Consider the following 18,674-nt stretch of genomic DNA (forward strand, 5'->3'; position numbering starts at 1 on the left):
GAGGATATCCAGATTCCAGATTTTTTAAAGAAAAAAGGCCTTGCTGTTGTACCGGAGTGCCCAGGATCCATCCCTGTGTCTGCAGTGCTTTATGTTCATTTTTCAACCAAGTAAGTGGTCTTTGTAAAGTTCTCTCTGCTTTGTTTTCCTGACTAGACTACAGAGGGAATTCCAAGGCAACCCTAACCATATCTTACGCTTCTGGGGGCTTGGGTGGGAAGGGGGTGTTGGGGTTGGGGTCATCTTGGTAGTTTTAGGTTTTGTGGGGTTTTGTACACTATTGTTCTACTAAAGCATGTGGATAACACAAAACAGGTGATGCATAAGCCATAAGGTGATGCCTTCCTTCAAAGAAAATTACCTTTGGGTTACACAATATCTGAGAGCACCCAGCAATGTAACATGGATTAAATTCTTGTCTAAAAATTCGGGAGTCAGGGTGTTGTGTTAACGAAGCCCAGCTGAGAGCCGAGTATGTTTATGACTTCACTTGTCTTACCATGTGAGTTTCGTCTTTTAGTTTCCACATGCAGAAGCTGAAAACGTAGGCAACTAAAGCACGTTATGGGATACCCAGAATGGCTGGTCACCTAGTGCAGTTACATTTTAAAAGATTTACAGATAAAACAAATGCCTGTTATTTGAAACTGAAGAGTTAGTTGTATGAAAAGAATAGTGAAATATCTCACTAGGGTTGGTTTGGTTTTTTGTTTTCTTTTATTAGAGGATTGATTTGGAGTGGGCAGCTAAATCACTCCATATCCTCAAAACACGAAATTTTGAAAGATTATATCACATTCCTGTTTCTGTGTGAAAACTATTTGTTTTCATGTACCTATAAAGAACAGTTTGTTTAGTTTTAGATTCTCTGTACCATGTGCAAGTACATGCACCTTATATATACACCATATACAGTGCTTGCGTACCACTGTCTCAAGCATGGGAGCTGCCATTACAGAAGCTTACCCATCAGTTTTTGTTTTTTAGCTCCCTGCTGTTCCAGTTTTGACAGTTTACTTTGACAGTAGTGCCCCAACCATTGAGTGATTAGCTGTTGTCCATGGTTTGGGTTTTGGCTTTTATTTTCTTCTTAATCATTCTGGTTTACGATCTGCTGGTGGATAGCCTCACAAATGCATTGGTGCAGTGGCTGTTTGTTTGAGCCATTCCAAGGACTGTGAAACCAGGGACTGTGCCACACACTGTGGGAGCGAATTTGTATGAATTTCAATGTATAATATTGTGTTTTTGTCAACACCCTAAATGCTTCATAACTGGGCATTTGTGTCAGATTAAAAGATGAGCATCTCATGAAATGTTGGTATTAACTATAGGATGCTTTTGAGTGTGAGGTGCAACTGGTCCTTCTTCCTGTTGTTGATACTCAGACTTGCAATGGCTCCTCTTCTAGCTTCCTCAGCAAAATACCAAGTGTAATAAAATATGAGTGATTTGCTGCCTCCATATGCCACAGGGGTCTGCTTCTCACAGCGTACCCCTGCAGCGCTTACACGATCTCATGCGGATAGATGGCAACGTATCCTGGATTCCTCTTCTGCAATGCACAAGCTTGCCTGCTGTCTCACAGGCATAGCTAACTATCAAATGGGTAGTACCATAACGATGAGCAGCTGCTGCTCACCGATGCAGATGATGCCAAATTGTTGGTAGTTAGAAAGCAGAGTATTCTGAACTTCTTTATCAGCAATGGACTCTACCCTATTGCACCAGGAAATTTAAATTCCATTTAACTTTAAAGTCCCTTTAAATTCAATCTTTGCTCAGACATGTTTGTTTCCTAGAGTTGCTTTTCATTCTCTTGAAACAGGAGTAGTCATGCTAACCGAACAGCACCGTCAAGTCTAATGGGCCTATATTTAGAATGTCTAAAATAGAGAGTGACAACAAACGTGATATTTGTGGGTTGCCCTGAAGGGCTGCAGTGACCTGGCATCACACGAAGTTGCACAATCTCAATTGACTCTCCAGGCACTGGAAATGAGGAAAGACCAGTTGGATCATCCATGGAATTTTCTGCCAGGGCAGGCTTATTCCCTGTGATACCTCTTCCAGAGTGTTGTTATTTGTCTGGCTTTAAATAATCATGCAGGACTTCCTTAAGCTGAGAGACAGCCGCAATTTGTAAGGTTGCCTTTATATATAAAAATCAAAAGGGATCTCCCTTGTAATAAAAATCCCTTTATAAACTCTTTTCCCTGGAAAGGGACAAGCTGCTGGTACAACTTAGAAGTTATAAAAGATGTTACATAGAAGTGCAGTTATATAGAAGTTATTTTTATATATATAGTTGTTAGTTATATGGAAGTAACAGAGAAGGCTTGAGCTGGAGATGGCTTTCTCACTCAGTATTCCTAATCTTTGTTTCCAGCCAACATTCAGCACAGGGAAGCTTCTTTGCTTTCTTTCATGACTGCATCGCTTCCTCAATGGTCCTTGTCTTCCTGATGCTTTCACAGTTGGATTCTGCGTTTTTCCCTTACTCTGAATCTGTTCTCCTGTTCACAGCTCAGCTAGATGAATGCCCATCCTCTCTGCAGCCATACAGCCTCCAGTGAAGCATCTCTGTTTATAGAATCCAGTTTCTCCCTTGTCTTGAATGTGGCTAGTGTCTGAGGGCTTGACTTCTTTCTTTCTTTTTCTTTCCTGTTCGTGGTTTTTTTTTGTGTCTTTTTTTTTTTTTTTTTTTTTCTTCCCCTAGCTTTCTCAGTCTAAAATTACTTTAACTGATACTGGTTAATGGCAACTAATTATACCCACCGTTTTCAGGGAAGATTTGTCACCTAACTTCTAGAATGATCTTTGTTGCAATTGAGAAGATGAAGCCCTGTTTTCATGTGTGCAATTGAAACTAGTCTTGAGGCACAGGAAGAGTTATGCTGTCTCTCCTTTTATTAATGGAGGCAGGATCAGGATTTGAGTTTACCAGTATTCACTGTGCAAGCAGTGATTTGTTGCAATGCATATAGGCAATGCTGGAATGTTAGTACCTGGCAGGCAGAACAGGGTGGCATTTCATACAAGCCAGGATGTGTGTTTACTAGAAGAGTGTATAACATCCAGCAGAATATTCCGGCGAACTTATGATTGCTTACTCACCTCCCTGTTTATTCTGTCATTAGTCCTAGTTTAGAAGAAGGATAGGTACAGGCAGGGCTCTGTGATCTGTGGTCACCTCTTGATGGCTGTTTTCAGTGAGGTCAGGCCTCAATGACATAGTTGGTTCAAGGGTGGTTAATTGTAGAACATAATGGCTTTTATGTGAATGAGATAACTTGAATACCACACCTTGATAATCATCACAGCAGCAAGTAAAGTACCATAGCTTTTGGAGGGTTTGGTAAGTGGGATACATCTGGGTGTAGCTTGTCTATGCTCAGTTTAGACAAGAACATATGAAAGCATCAATATCGCACATGTGAGGCAGGGTGCTCAGTGGAAGCTTTCTTCTGTTAACTTCTTCTTGTATTATTCACTTTTTCATGTTTGAAAGAAGAAACCAGTTTTTAAGCCCAGTGTCCTTCCCATAGTATGGTTTGGAGCATCACTTATTATAGCATTATGTTGTGCAATAGTTGTGAATACTGCAAATTCACCATCCTGAAGCAGACAAAATGTGACATGTAATGGTCAGGTGTGGAAGTCTGGGATGGAGGTGCTGGTTTGGAGTTCTGCCTTGTGAAGGCCTTAAGAAGAGAAGGAAGAGCGGTGAGGACCGTGCACTCACCCTTTCATCAGACGATGTTACCAACCTCTCCCTGGTTGCTGCACTTAGATTTCTTGTTGCCTCCTGTTATCGCCAACAGAGCTTTGTTGACCAAAGAAGTATGTGATCTGTAAAGTTATTCTGAATTAGTCTAGCCTTGGGGAAGGCAAACCCTTAAATTAGTGTTTTGCTTACTTTATTTCCGTATTTGTGTAATACTAACTGGGGCGGGGGGGGGGGGGGGGGGGGGAGGGAAATCCCAGATTTTACAGATGCAAATGTTCTGCTAAACAAATTGGCATGTTGCTTCTTTCCTGTGATCTTGTACCAATCTAGTTTTAATGTGCTACCATGTTGCTCTATATGGTAAGAGAATTTGCTGATCTTTACCTCAGATTCTTGTTTGAGTTGGAAAGCTAGCAGTTTGGGAAATTATCCCTCAGGTTTTAATGCAATTACATGACTGGAGGCTTCAGTTACACTTTGAACGCATCATGGACTTGCAGTGAGCTATATTTAAAGTCCTGAAATGTAGAGCTTCTACTTTGCCAGTGTGACTGGGGATGTGAACCATCACTGCCAAACATTCTGTCTGGCTTGCTCCCTTGGTTTCTGCCTGCTTCTGATTCCTACATTCTTTCTGATTTCTAATTGTTGCTCTTCTATGATGCCTTTCTACATTTCTGAAGTTCTTGGGAGTGCAAGGAGTAGAAGAAGACGTTGTACCATTTTCTTCCAGTATCAGATCTTGAAGCCCACTAAACAGTATCTTGTCTAACTGGCCCTTGTTATGATGCATCCAGAAGCCATGAAGTATTTTGAAGGCATGGTGTTGGCAGAAGAAGAGAGACCATTGCCTTCTTAACTGCCTGGTATTGCCTGCAGGAGAACATCTTAGGTGTTTTTTTTTCTCTCTGGAAAACAGAGGAGCTTCTGTGGCAGATAAATTGTGGTGTAGAGAAAACAGCAGCTGTTGACCTTTCAGATATTAGCCTTGACGCAAATATTCCTGAGGGAGATGCTTACGACTTTCTTGCCAACGTGTTCTCTACAAGCTTTCTTGTATTACTGTTAGGAAATGTGAGCTTACAACAAAGCTGTGTATTTGTAGGACATGGTTTTATGCTTTGTGGCTGGGTTCTTGTGGTGCATAGAAAATAAGGGCATTCCAGGTCAACTCAGCTTTAACACTGCTTCTGTTGCTTACTTGCAGTGTGGATTTAGGCAGATCATATCTATTGGAATAATTTGTTATGGTCATTAATTAGTGTGGCTGCACTGGATCCCATGCTCAGGGACACCCCCACTGCTTTTCTGTTGTCCAACATATCGGATGGCTCTAGTCACATTCAGTACTACACTCTGCCTCACTCCGTTTCTGTCTAAACTTGCTAGGGGACAACAGTAATGACCTGCCTTGCAATGGCACAAAGTGGATTTGACCAAGCTCAGAGGACAGAGTTCTATCAAGGCCCTTGTTACCATTCACTTAGGTATAATCTGTAATGGGAAAAGCCATCCCTACTTCCAGAGAGGCTGCAGGAGTTTCACAAGGGACATCCATTTGGCTCCCTTTGAGCCCTAATTCTTCCTTAGATATTGAGAGCTTCCGTATGAGTGTTATATGTACCAATTGGTAACTGAGCTGCTTAAGCAACATTTGAAGTCATGGGGCATGTATGAATTAGAGTAACTAAAACTGGGAGAAGTTCTGAAACCTGGTGTTCTGAAACCGAAGAAATTTTCTTAGGGCAATTTAAAATCTCTATACATGAAGAAAATACGATTGGCATATTAAGAATACAATAATTGATTAACAAAATATGACTTTATTCCTGTCATTATATAGGTAATTAATACGGTAAGTTTACCTCAGGCATTTAGGCAGAGACTGGTATTTTCAGTAATAATAATGAAATCCAATTCCTTTATTTCACTGGGCATCTCAAATTTTGGTGCTTGGGTTTTTCATTTGGTTGGGGAGGTTGTTTTGGTTGGTTGGGTTTTTTTTCCTCTGTCATTTATACTGGATTTTGGTTCTGCTGTGGCACCCTGAAGTACTCAGGACTTCCTTTTGACGCTTGAGAACAGATTTTCAATGCGGAGCTTGTTTATTATTCAGGTCATGATGTACTGATGGTCAGTCCTTGTAACAGGCCAAGCTGAGCTCTCTCACACTTGGAAATTTGCCCAAGGCAGCAATCATTCCTCATGTTCATGCTACTGGATTGTTTTGTCTGTACAGGTTTGCCAAACGTGGTCAAGATAAAATGACATATTTTTCCTTGAGACTTTCCTGATGGTAGTGAAACTTTATTTTTACAACAAAAGCCATGGTCAGAGTCTTTCCTTTCTTTACTGTCCATTTGGCTTAGTTTCTTTTTCTGCTATGGGGAATTTAACAGCTTGTCTAGTTGTTTTCCCTTCCATGGTCTCTGTTCCAGAGTTCGGGGATTCCAAGTGAGGGAAAACAAGAGACAAATAGAGAACTCGCAACTCGTTTATTAATGTAGGAAAATATAAAAATAGTAAAGGATACTTGTGATGTCTGGTTATCTTACCAACCCCAAGGACTCTGTGAAGACAATCAGGAAACCAGCTCCGAGAATCATCATTGCAGTGTGAGGTGGCAAGCTCAACCATAACGGGTATCCACACGGAGGCAATCTTGACCTGGGTGGTATGAGGGTCTGCCTCCCCCACATCACATGAGGCTCGTGCTTTTATACTGACAAAAATGCACACTCATTCTGATGCAGGGGGCCAGCCTATGTCAGAAGAAGTGGCCAGCAATATCTAGAAAGGTCTCCAAGGGTCAAGACTTTTCCGGGGAGTTCTAAAGCGAAACTGTCAGGGTACGAACCAAAGCCGAACTGTCTGGGGAGGAGCCAAAGCAGACAAACAGTACTTTTCTATCTTTGTGTGTTTCACCACGGACCATTATCTATTGTCCCTGACACAGTCTCCCACAATAACCAAATACAAAGTACAATCACCAGTTAATGTTTAGGTCCCTGGGTTTGTAAGAGAATATATAAGCAAGAAAAACAGTATCACTGTATGGATTATGGGATTTTTTTCAGTGGTGCTGCCATGTAAGTTATGTGTCGTCTTAATTTATTTTCATCCTAACACATGCATTCTCAGAGTGCCTCTATTCTGAGAATCTCTGACATTATGATATACTCAGGCTGACTTTCCTCTCTTTCAGGCTGCTTGTCAGAAAACTGTGATAACTCTAAGTCAACACGATTCCCTTTACCAAACTGGGAAGTCTGTAGAAAATTCCAGCTGTGGGGAATTTGCATAGGTGGATTCCATGATGAACTGCACAGTACTCTGTTGCTTTTCTGGACTCTAAGTGCTCACTATCCTTTTTAAGGTTTTTTAAGTTTTGCTGTCTGGTACTGAGTGGATTTAGAAAAGTCTGCTTGTCACAGGGCAGCAGGGTAAAAGAGCAAAATCATCCTAAAATGATGGTGTAAAACTCCCGCATACCTGCACAGCTGAAGTAGTCTGTTTTCTTGCTTCTTTCATGCCTCTGCTGGAGTCTCTGTGCATTAAGGGCAAGGTAAACTGTGTTCTTTTCTAATTTCCTGCCATTTCAATCTTCTGTCAGGATTCATCCAGGAGAAAGGAGAGGTCAGGATTCATTTGTTTGGGAAGAGGAGACTCAATTACAGATATTTAAACAAACCCAAAACATGCAGCTTAACTAGTCACACAAGGAAAGCAAGATGCCGAGATCATCCTCTCCTTTGCTCATATGGTGTCCAGGTGACCCTAAACATCTGATTATTCTTCTTTTCTTAGCTTGCTTCTATGTTTAGCTTTGTAGTTTCTATTAATAGCATCCAGAATACTAGTAAGAGAATGGATGTTGTGCAAGGCAGGCAGAGGTGTCTGCTCACACTGCGTGAAGGCAGGCATCCTGCCATGGGAGCAGAGGAAAAGTGTTTTGGAGTCAAGTGCAGCTGTTCCTCCAGCATTAGGGAATTGGTCGTGGAATAAGGGAAAGATATGCAGGGTGACTGACCGTGGGGTGCCATAGGCTCCGGAAAGCCTATGGAGAGGGGATCAATCATCTGACAAATTGCACTTAACCATCAAGATTCTCTTCAGGAATAATTTTTTGTGTGTGTGTGTTTGCAGGAAACTGTAAATTTTGTGCTCAGTTCTGCTTGAAAAGATTCCTTTTCAGACAATGAACATGGACCCATGAAGTCTCTGAGTGTCAGGCTGGTTTGTGATTTCCAAACTTCTGAAGTTTTCAGCTCTTTTCATGCAGCTTTTATTTGCTGACCTGCCTTTGGAAGACTAATAATCATACTGGAAGCTATTTAATGGCAGACTTCCTGCTGTAGATGCTTAGAGTGAAGGCATTTAAATTTCAGTCTGCTCTTTGGACCTAAATATTGTTAATGTAGGGTAAAGAGAAGACTCAGTGAAGTATCTGTTCTTGTACATCAACTTGAAGTTTCACCAAAAGAAACCCTTTAGTTAGGTGAGAGACAGCAGTCCAAGAGATGCCACTTAAAGCTTTTTAGAATAGCCAAGTCTGAGTTTTAGTGTTTTCAAGTACTTGAGTACCATGGCAACAAGAGCTTCAATGCTTGAGATAATTGGGTACCTAATTCGCATGCTTCCCTAGGAGGAGGCAATAGTCCTCTGAGAGTTTTGAAGTGGTCTGCAAATCCGAGGCAGTCATGGGTGCTTGTCAGAGAATTTCTCTCCCTGGACCTAACCTCAGGTACTAGCCAACAACCAGAGCCTTCTGCATTGGCGCATTCCATCTAGCAGATTCCCAGATCTGTGTGCGGTACATCCTATTGGAGTGCATACTAATTAAAAGTTGCTGCGCCTGTGAAAACATTTGTTGGGCTACAGTAAAATCATGCTTAACTCCAAACAACATCAAATATATTGTTTTTTAAAATTGCAAAGTTCCAGTCTAGCAGCAGAGTTGAAATTTCAGCTGGCTGAGAGGGCATATATTCATACCCAGACCATGATGAGAATGATGGGCAACCCATCGTAATCCCAGAACCAGCTACATATATCTTATTGATAATGAGACCTGCAGCTTATTGCTTGCTCTTAAGAGGGATCAGACATTGTAAGCAGCAAGATGAGCAAGGACATGCTGACATCTTGGAATTGGAGTTAAGTTCCATCATAATCAAAGTTTGCTAACCCTGGGAGAGTCTTATCACCTTTCATGCTGGGTTTATGAGAGGGATGGCTGCCTGGGCAAGGAATAAACCATTGGTTTTGCGATTGACAATTTTAACATGAGGATGTTTGAAGATCCTCAGATGTTTTAATTAAGGAGTTGCTCAAGTGTCTCTCTAGACACAGGAGACATTCCTGTCTCAAAGTCAGTAGTACTTTGACAGTACTGTGCCTGCCATACATAAATTGGTACACAAATTCATTACAGTGGTGCTTATTTCTCCCATTTAATAAAAGACATAAATTATTCCTTTCCTATCTTAACAGCGCTTGATCAGAAAAGAAAGTGCAAAGGAGGTCTTCCCCTCTATTGGCTCATCTTCACTGTGCCTCTCTCTCATTCTGATTCCTCCCTATGATCCCCAAGTGAAGATGAGTAGCCTGCTGCGAATATGACTTCTCTGACTAGTGTCATCGCCTCCCACCAGTCTGAGTGGGTGTCCTTCAGTGATGAGCTGCTCCTTCCTGTTAGCCCACGAGGTAAGCTGTCTTATTGTCTTTGAACATTGTGAGACTTTGTTTGAATTAGATCATCTACTGTCAGATATCTGGCATCACAGAGCTTGCCTTCTGAGTGGAAGCAGTATGTGCAGAGGTTGAATTATCTCCTGCTACCCTTGCATAATAGGAGAAATTGGGCCAAAGTATTAAATACTCTTCTAATGTGAGACTTCCTTAGCGTAGATCTATTACAGGGGTTGGATCTGTCCTTTGGGATACAGAGGAAGTCTCACCTTTTGTAATCAAGAGCAAAACTATGCCCAGCATTAGTCTAAAAACTACATTTGGTGAAAGACATTTCCTGCCTACATTTGATGGCAAATTCAGGTATTTCAATAAAAAACAATGAAGTGATGGTGAGTTCTACCAATTCTATTTTTGTCTCTCTTTTAGGTAGGACTGAGGAGCCTCTGGAGAAATGTTTTTCTTCGTCAGACACCTCCTCAGAAGAGAACCACAATGCGGATGGAGAATTTCAAGACCTCTCCCACACACAACAGGAAAATGCAGCTGACCAACCCAAGGTGGATTCTGCTGTGCTTGGGAACCATATGTGTCCCAGCACTGATTTGTCATCATCCATCAGTACTTGGGTTCAGTTTGAAGATGCACCATGGACCAGTGCTCCATCGAACCATGCACAAGCAGGTAAGGCAAATGCATGAAAAGGTCCCTTCCAGTAACATAACAGAATACACCGAGAGCCTACAGGATTTTTTTCCTTGCTCTTTCATTTCTCAGAGGTTGAACTTTGACCAGTTTGTACTGTACTTTGACACAAGTAATGTTACCAGGGTTTCAAAAAGGGCTCATAATTTTGTCCTGGGTTGAACTAGCAGCATTTTCTTTTTGTAAAGAAAATGAAAGATTTCTGTGTTTCATGCCACTTATGCCTTGACCCTGGAGAAATGCGTTCATGGGGAAACAATATAGTGGTGTTTTCAGGAGTGACATTTCTTATGTACAGGTATCTAAAAAGTCTGAGCCGTGTTTGCCTCTGTAATCTGGAACTGAGGGAATGGTGATCACTGCCCTTTGTAGTCTTAGTGTTTATCTGCTTATATCCCTGTATGGCTTTTGCTGGAAGCTTAGTCAGACCAACAACTAGTGTGCCAGTGCCCATAAGTACTTTCTGCTGTCTTTTGGTGCTGTGATTTAGCAGGTGGAGAATTGCGAAGACAACAGAAGTCGACTCTAATTCCAGGACTGCATGCACTTTTCAAATGTAAAAGTCCATTCTGACACAGATCAAAGGTGCATGCAAAGCCTCTGGCTTGCCTTCTCAGCTTTTGCTAACTGATATGGCTATATAAGCTTCCAGCTTTCATGTATGAACAAACTTCTGGCCCTCCATGCAGAAGGCTCTGGAGCAATTGCCCGAGTAAACATTAGTTTACTTTCTCATGTTTAACTTGCGATTCTCTCTTAATTCCACTTTGTTCCTGATGTTTATTAAAGCAGTTTAAAAGAGTTACAGCTTTACTCTGATCACTGGGTCCACCAAATACTCCCTGTAATGAGAATAATGCTTCTGTCAGAAAACTTAGATTGGCAGCTTTGTGTTGGGTTTTGGGTAAAACCCGGTAGTTTTCCATCTGCTCTTTTTATGGATGCTATAGACTAGTCTGAGACAGTGGCTAGACTTTTGTGCAGGAGAGGTGGGTGAATCTTCAGGAAAAAAGAAGTTTAAGTTTTGCTTAAGACCTTCCTATCTTTATATTATTTGTTGGTTATTAGATGTAAATACTTACTGATCATGGTGGTGAGGAGAGAAGGAAGAGCACCAGTAAGTGCAAACCTGTAAAACTGAGGTGGTCTTCCTCCCTATTATTTAATTTCATGGTTAGATGATCCTTACCCCTACTCGTACAGCCACATACTTTTTCAAATGGAGCTGTTGGTTGCTCTGACACTGTTTCCTTCCTAATGTTGCAATGTCCTTCTTGAATGGAAAACTGTGAAGTGCACCTTCTTATTAAGCTTAAAAAAAAAAAAAAACAACAAATTCTTTGCTCAGCTTAAATAAAGCCATAACAAAGAGTCTTCCATAAAACTAGTCTCATCATGTATTACTTGATTTCCCATCCTAAAAGGGATGTGGTCCAGGCTTAGGCTTAGGATATGTACTTGGCAAAAGCACTGATTCTTGGTTTGTGTTTTCAGTCACAGGGGACACTAGGTTGTAGACAAAGGTCTAGGATATCCTAGATATCACCTCTTTCGGTGATCAGAGTATTTTCCAAAAACATTAAGGTTTTGAAGGCGGCACCCATTTGCACTCCTGTAAAGGCTTGTCCCAAGTGATTCTTGCCACTGGGGGGGTATCTACACACAAATGTTTAGCATCTGACTGAGATTCGTGGAGGAGGATGGTTCCCCTGGCCGTCACATCAGGAGGTACTCCATGTAATCCTTCTCTGGAAAGCTGTTATTCTTTAACTGTATAGAACCCCTAAGGAAGTGGTGTGGATATTTTAAAATCTTTCTTCGTGAGCTAGTCCCACTCCTGTTCTGGACCCTGTATTATAAATGGCCTGGACACTGCAGTTGACAGCCTCTAAAGGGAAGGTCATGGGGCAGAAGAGATCACAGGTGTTTGCTTCTGGCCCACTACTCTGAGCTCTGAGGGGCATTTGACAGCAAGAGGTAGGATAAACTTCAGCCTTCAGTTGTTCTCAGTTAATCTGCAGGTCACGTCTTCTTTCTATGGGCGGCAGCAAAGCTGGAGACTTTGTGTTATAACCAGGATATGCTGACAGGCTCAGTGGAAACCCTGTGGTGACAGCAATTACTCATTTCTAGTAGCGAACAGCCCACATAAGAACAATAGGAAATAGCCAGATGGGGGGGGGGGGGGGGGGGTTATAAAGGCCAAGTATGGACAGATGGATTGGTGTGAGAAGGATGGAGACATTTGAAATCTGTTTCCTGTGCAGGCAGCTGTGAAGAGCAACATCGTGAAGGTTCAGCACCCCCAGTCGCATTCCTGTCCCAGCTCCAGCACTGTTAGGAAGTTGTCTGTCTGTCCATGCAGAAGCAGCTGCACAGCTGACTAGATAATTGCCCAGCCTGATGGCCAGGCTGCCTAGAAACACGTTTTGAGAAGGGCTTGTGATGTGGCATTTCCAGAGTGCCATGAGAGCGGGGAGGATGGGCTCTAGGAGGGAGAGATGCAGTCAGACCTTAGGGCTACAGGATTTTTGCACGTGTTCCCCTGAAAGCAATTTTTTACCCCAAAGTGCTCAGTCTGAAAAAATAGTAATTTAAAGACAACTGCCACGTAGTGGTTATCATATAGGAAATACACTTTAAAGAAAACCAAGGCTGATGCTGGACCCTTGTTGTCCCTGGAAAAGTGAAGACACAATGAGGGGAGCAGAAATTAGGGGGACTTATAGCAAGAAACAAGGTTGAAAACACAGGCAAAGAATTTGGTAGGTGAGAAGAACAGTCAAAAGCTGAGGTTTTGAGAAATGAAAAATGCCCATTGTGAGTTTCTTAGTGGAAATTATCTTTTTTTTTTAGGACATTGTTGTAAACCATTCTACTAGGTTCAGGCAGACTAAACGCTAGGCAAAATCTTTCTTTCAAAATATTTCTGCTTTTCAGGTTTATGCATAGACAACTCACAGTTGCCAAATCCACGGGGTTTCTCCCTGGGAAGCGGTAACTCTTGGGCAAAGCCACAGAAATATTTACTTGCAGAAATGATGCATTGTGGCACCTTCTTCCCCATTTTCCTTCTTCTGGGGAAAGTCAAAATTTGATTTTTCTCATGGTTACTATCAGGCTAGTCCAACTGATACTGCAGAAGTGAAAAATTAGAGTTTTAGGCTCACCCAAATGCTTGCAACACAAACATGACACAATCTGTAAATGATCACAGCCAGCTGGTGACACGACATTTGCATTTGTTACACAATAGGCCTCCAGCTCTCGATCTCATATGCTACCGGTGTTAGCTCTGTGCTCTTGAATTCAATGAGGTATTCAGCAAAGGACCAAAACTAGAGCAAGGCAAGACCTGTTACATCATCTGATTCACACGCCACACACACCACCCCCCCACTTCTTCCAAGAGCTTTGTCTGGTTTTAAATGGCTCGAGTAACTTGGACTCCTACCACGTCCCTGGAGAGGCTATCCCACACTAAGGCAAATCTCAATTTAACCACCTAGTGCTGTTTTGTATGCAAATAGGAAGTACATGCAACACAAGATCAGCTGCCTAAAACTAGACCAGCTCCAATGCTGTCCTAAAGTCAGAAAATTGGAGATGCTATGTGGTAGGAATGAAATGGATGCTAACAAGGTTGATTGTAATACGGTGTAGGGATCAAGGAATGAGTCCTCAAAACATCAAAGAAGAATGAATGCTTACAGGTAAATCTGCGTGCTAAAAGCCAATCCATCATATTAGGAACAAACATTTCAAGAAAATTAAAATGCACACAGAAGTAAACATTTTTCAGTTTGGAAAGAGCCGACAGGTTGATTTTCAGTTTCCTATGCATGCTACAGGATTGGCATATTAGGGGAAGTTCTGGCAGTGGTCTTTCATTCTAAACTGATTTCCAAGAAATTTCTGCAGCGGAAAGGCTGTGAATCTGCATCTATTGACATTAGAGACCAGATTCCAATTTTCTAGAAAAAAAAAAAAAACAACCTACTTTATTTATGAGTTTGGTTTCAGTGCTTCCAGGAATTTGAAGAGCAGCAGGAGCACCTGAAGAGGGACATGAACATGTAGATGTTTACTTTTGCTTGTCGTACTTTTCGAGATCGATAGATTTTTGGTTGGCTCAGCATAGGGGAAAATGCACTTTTACTAGTTCCAGAGGTTAGTGTTGGGGGAACCTTGAGCAATGCTAGGTGGAAGCTGACTATAGTAATATTTTAAAGAATATCTGTTGCAGAAAAGCTCTCTGTGGTTACGGGTTTCCAAAGTACAAGTTTCATTCTTTAGAAAGATCAAATAATCATATTCGTCCAAAGTGGCACAACTTACCTGGAATAACTTTAATTTTCCCTTATATAGAAATATCCTGCAACGCTATTACAGTCAGTCTCCCTCTTAGACAAAAATTGGTTTTGGAAAGCATGTCAAGTTGACAGTATATGAGTTAATAAATCTTACACGTTTCTAAATTAGCTTATGTTTTTCATGTTGCTGTGTCTGACTTTAAGAAATGCAAAAAATCTAAGATCTTTTTTATAAAATAATTCCACAATTTCTAGTGTTCCATGTAGAAAACATAGTTAAAATCCTTGGCTCTTGCTATTGGTTTGCATATGGAGCTCAGCTTTTCAGCTGGTCCTCTATGCCCAAATAAAGCACTCTGTCTGTCAAAGCAATTTCAGGTGAACTTTTAAGGATGGCTTGCAGATGCCTCATGCTATGTTTAACAAAAGGCCTAAGAGTGGGACTGACAGATCATAATCGTACATTTGCCATTGTTTCTCTACAGGCATCAAACGCAACACAGTGTAGAATTACTGAAGGGACAAGTGGGGGGTTTTGGTCATGTCACTAACACAACTGTCAACACGTGCAGTAAGGAGTCAGATCTCCTGACTTTCAGCTCCTCATCCTTAGGATGAAGATTCTACTTGAAAACAGCTCAGTACAGCTCACAGCTGTACAGATAAAATACATTAGTGTGTGCTTACCTGAGAGTCACAGTGCAGCTATATAAAATAAATTTGCACTTTTCAACTGGCAAGGCAGGAAGCACTGTTTGGATATTCCCTCTGTACACACAGCAAGGTTTCCATAGTGTCCCATCACACCACTTGGAAGGAGCAGAGAGAGAGAAATAATCTTAAACATTATTTTGCCATTTTCTTCCAAAGTATCTCTCAAAGTAATAAGGAATAAGGGTTGTTTATGTATTACATGCTGCGAAGAGAACCTCTGTGTCAGTAGTAATTCTATAACTGCAAGATTTGGATTGTGTTGAGATCTTTGTTGGTTTAAAAGCTGAGCATAGATGTACCTAACTCAAAAACCAGTTACTATGCTGACACCGAATTAGGATTAGTCTCTACCAGTACACCTTTCCTTAATTCAGCAAGACTGTTTTTACCACTTTTTTTTTTTTATTTATTTCCTCATTACAGTCACCCATTGTTACGAACATTTATGTGATGTTGTGGGCAAAGAATATGCAATACAGAGAGTATACAGTAAGAATTCATAGTAGTGGATGTATAAGATTGTGTTCTGAACTCTGGGTGATGGTTAGGCAGGACTTAAGTCTTTGACATGCGAGTGTGGCAAGTACAACAGGATGTTTGGCCTACGCTGAGCAGAAATGTTATGCAGTTAATTCAGATTGCATCACTCCATCCTGCATGTTCAGAAACAAAAGCCATTTCTAGTACCCATCAATAGGTCAATTTCAGTTTATTTTTATACTCTCCTCCCATGTGGAGCATTCCTGAGATGACAACTACATTTGAGTGGGTGTCACAGATAGGGAATGCTTAATTACATTATTTATAAAAAGCTGTGGTACTATAAAAACTCCACTGTGTTGCACAACACAGATATTCAGATCTTAGCAGCAGCAGCAGCAGGAACATGAAATCTTCTTGGTTTGAAAAGTCACAGCTTCTGCAGTAGTTGAACAACAGGAAAACATACAGCAGCCAGCAGTACGGGATCTAAGGCAGACAGCTGAATAGTGCCAGAGGGTAGCAGCGCAGGCACTAGTTGAGTTGCTGTGTGTTTGTTATAAAGTAACTGTTGCTGTGGATGTTGGAGTTTATGTTTACAGAGTTTCGGTACACTGATATAGAGTGATCTTGGAAGATTGCCCTGTAAGTCTCTAACCAATACCTGTTTGTTTTCTGCAATCCAGTATCTCCATCAAAAGCACCCAGCTGGACTTGCCCCTCCTCCAGCTCTTCTGAGAAGCAAGCACATGCCTCTGAGAGCAGCTGGACAACCAACTCCGAGGACACCAGCAGCCCAAGCATTGCTCCCTCCTACACAGATCTGCAGTCAATCAACACTGAGGACTTGACCAGTGGAAGAACATCTGCAGCAGACTCAGCTGGTAAGAAAGAAGCCTTCAAGCTTCCATCTCAAATCTTTTTTGATGCTGCTCAAACTCAGTGCTTAGAAGTGATCTACAGGGAATGGATCCGGAGCAGTACAAACTCCAGGATTAGGCAGACTAACAGTTTGTTCTAGTCCAATTCACAAAAGAATCACATCTGGATTTGGCACACCCTGTAGTATCTACAGGCTCCCAAACAGCCAAGTGTAACTATGTACCTGTTGGTGGACTTGAGTTTGGAGCACTTCTGGTTTTCCCATTCCACTTAAGCTGATCTAAGGGCTGGTTCTCAGTATTTTGTGGGAGAAGCTGCATGCCCTTCCTAAATTTCTATGCAGAAATTTTCCTAGCTTGCCAGTGAATGCAGCTGAGGCAGGTCCACATGCCCCTCTTTCAGAGAGTGCCAAGACATATATCCAGGCTGCTGGTTGCATTCTTTGCACTGTGCTTTGCACTGTTGCTATAAAGTAATGCAGAGACAGTGTAGGAGATGACAGAGGGTGGTTCAGTAGTAGATTTAGATCATTTTAGGATCCTTTATCTGGCCGTGTAGGGAACTATTCAGATGGTATCCTGAATGTGGAAAAATGTGCTGCATGGCATTGTAGCTCATTGCTCCTCAGTTATTCTCTGGAAGAGGAGAAACAGAGTGGTGTAACCTGGGTCGTGCAGCATTGGGATGACAGGAATTCCTGAATAACAAAGCAAACTTTCACAGACCATGAAAAGAGCTGGCATGTCAGGACACAAAAAAGACACAAATATACAGCTCCAGGAGGAAGCACCTGCAGTATGTTGGAAGCTGTTCACCCCAAGCTGAGGAAGGTCAGTAGCTACCCAGTTTGGTGATGAAAATTGATTCACTGGTGTCATGATAGCTCACACTTGTTTCTCTCAGTGAATGTCACAGTATGTGTGAAATAAGATCTGTTTTGGGAGAATGGATTTCCTAAGCCCCACTGAGGTCACACATCCCTTCCATAAGAAACATATATGTACATCATGTGAAAATAATATTATGGTTCAGTGAAACTGGGTTGGATGTCAAGGAAGGTTCATAAATAGCAGCATGGTAGGTACTGGCTGGGTGCTTAAGAAAAAGGATTTGTGGAGAAATAGTGTTTACTTTGGATAAGTAAAGACCTTTCCTTCTTTGAACTATAGTTACTACAGTCAGTCTGACCGTTTTTGTTTTAGAATACTCTGCTTGTCTGTACCTTCAAGTTTGGAAAGCACTGGTAGAAAGACAGAATAGGCAAGCTATCATTGTGTGCCAGCTATTTGGATGCCAGCGTGGGCATCAGTTCTGTTCTGATGAGGTCATGTCTATTAGGGTGAAATGTAAGCATTTTCATTTGGAGCATGTGCCGGATATTGCTGTCTTCTTGATTTGTTTTAAGTTGCCAGAAGGTGGATGTTGTCACTGGGGCTGCCTCCATGTGAGCGAGGGAAATGAGGGATGCCCAGCTCATATGACTTTGACTCATACAGAGAGACGAAAGGCAAAAGTGTGTTGTGTATCGCTGACATACATACAGAATTATGTGCTATATAGGGCCAAAAGATAAGTTGATACTTAAATAAAAGCTTTGTGTGTAACCTTCTTACTCCATTTTTTTCACCAATCTCAAACTGTTAACAAATTAGCAAAGCAGCTACAAAACAAAAAAATAAATATTCCAATCACCTATAGATTTTCAAAAGTAAAAAAGGTAGGTAATATAGGCAAGATGGCTGTGTCATTAGCTAAAACATAAGATACACTACCTTAGTGGTATAGGAAACTGAAGTAAGAAACACACTGAGTCTTCCTACCACCAGGTATGGAATTTGCAAATGGGAAGCATGAACAAAGCACATATGTTTGTTCCTGTTCGTGGGATGGCTCCCAGGCCCACCCCTGGAGGTGCCTGCTGGCATCAGGCAAGGTTTGTGGAGGTGAAGGAGCTGAGGACCTGGTGGCAGTTCTGGCTGCTTTTCTGTTGTTCACCCACCCTCACAGTGTGTAAATGGACAAAAATGCATAATCATGTTCTTCTTTCCTCTCCAGAAATTCAGTTATTGAAACCTGACTTGATTCAAGCACTTGATTTGCATTTCTCTTCTCCAAAGACTCTCTGCCTCAGTCTGGAGGGGAGTTTCATTGCCTTGATG

General features: G+C 41.6%; 1 protein-coding gene across 4 annotated transcripts in view; it reads left to right on the plus strand.

Moving 5' to 3' along the window:
* Positions 1-18,674, plus strand: part of STON2 (stonin 2) — a 72,974-nt gene that overhangs the window by 6,498 nt on the left and 47,802 nt on the right. For all 4 annotated transcript variants that reach the window (XM_065685913.1, XM_065685914.1, XM_065685911.1 and 1 more), the window contains exons 2-4: positions 9,224-9,436; positions 9,851-10,105; positions 16,320-16,517. In XM_065685913.1, coding sequence (XP_065541985.1) covers positions 9,349-9,436; positions 9,851-10,105; positions 16,320-16,517 — 541 coding nt within the window. In that variant the 5' untranslated portion in view covers positions 9,224-9,348. The remainder of the gene's footprint in view (positions 1-9,223; positions 9,437-9,850; positions 10,106-16,319; positions 16,518-18,674) is intronic.

The sequence above is a fragment of the Lathamus discolor genome, chromosome 6 (assembly GCF_037157495.1).
Source record: "Lathamus discolor isolate bLatDis1 chromosome 6, bLatDis1.hap1, whole genome shotgun sequence".
Classification (NCBI taxonomy): domain Eukaryota; kingdom Metazoa; phylum Chordata; class Aves; order Psittaciformes; family Psittacidae; genus Lathamus; species Lathamus discolor.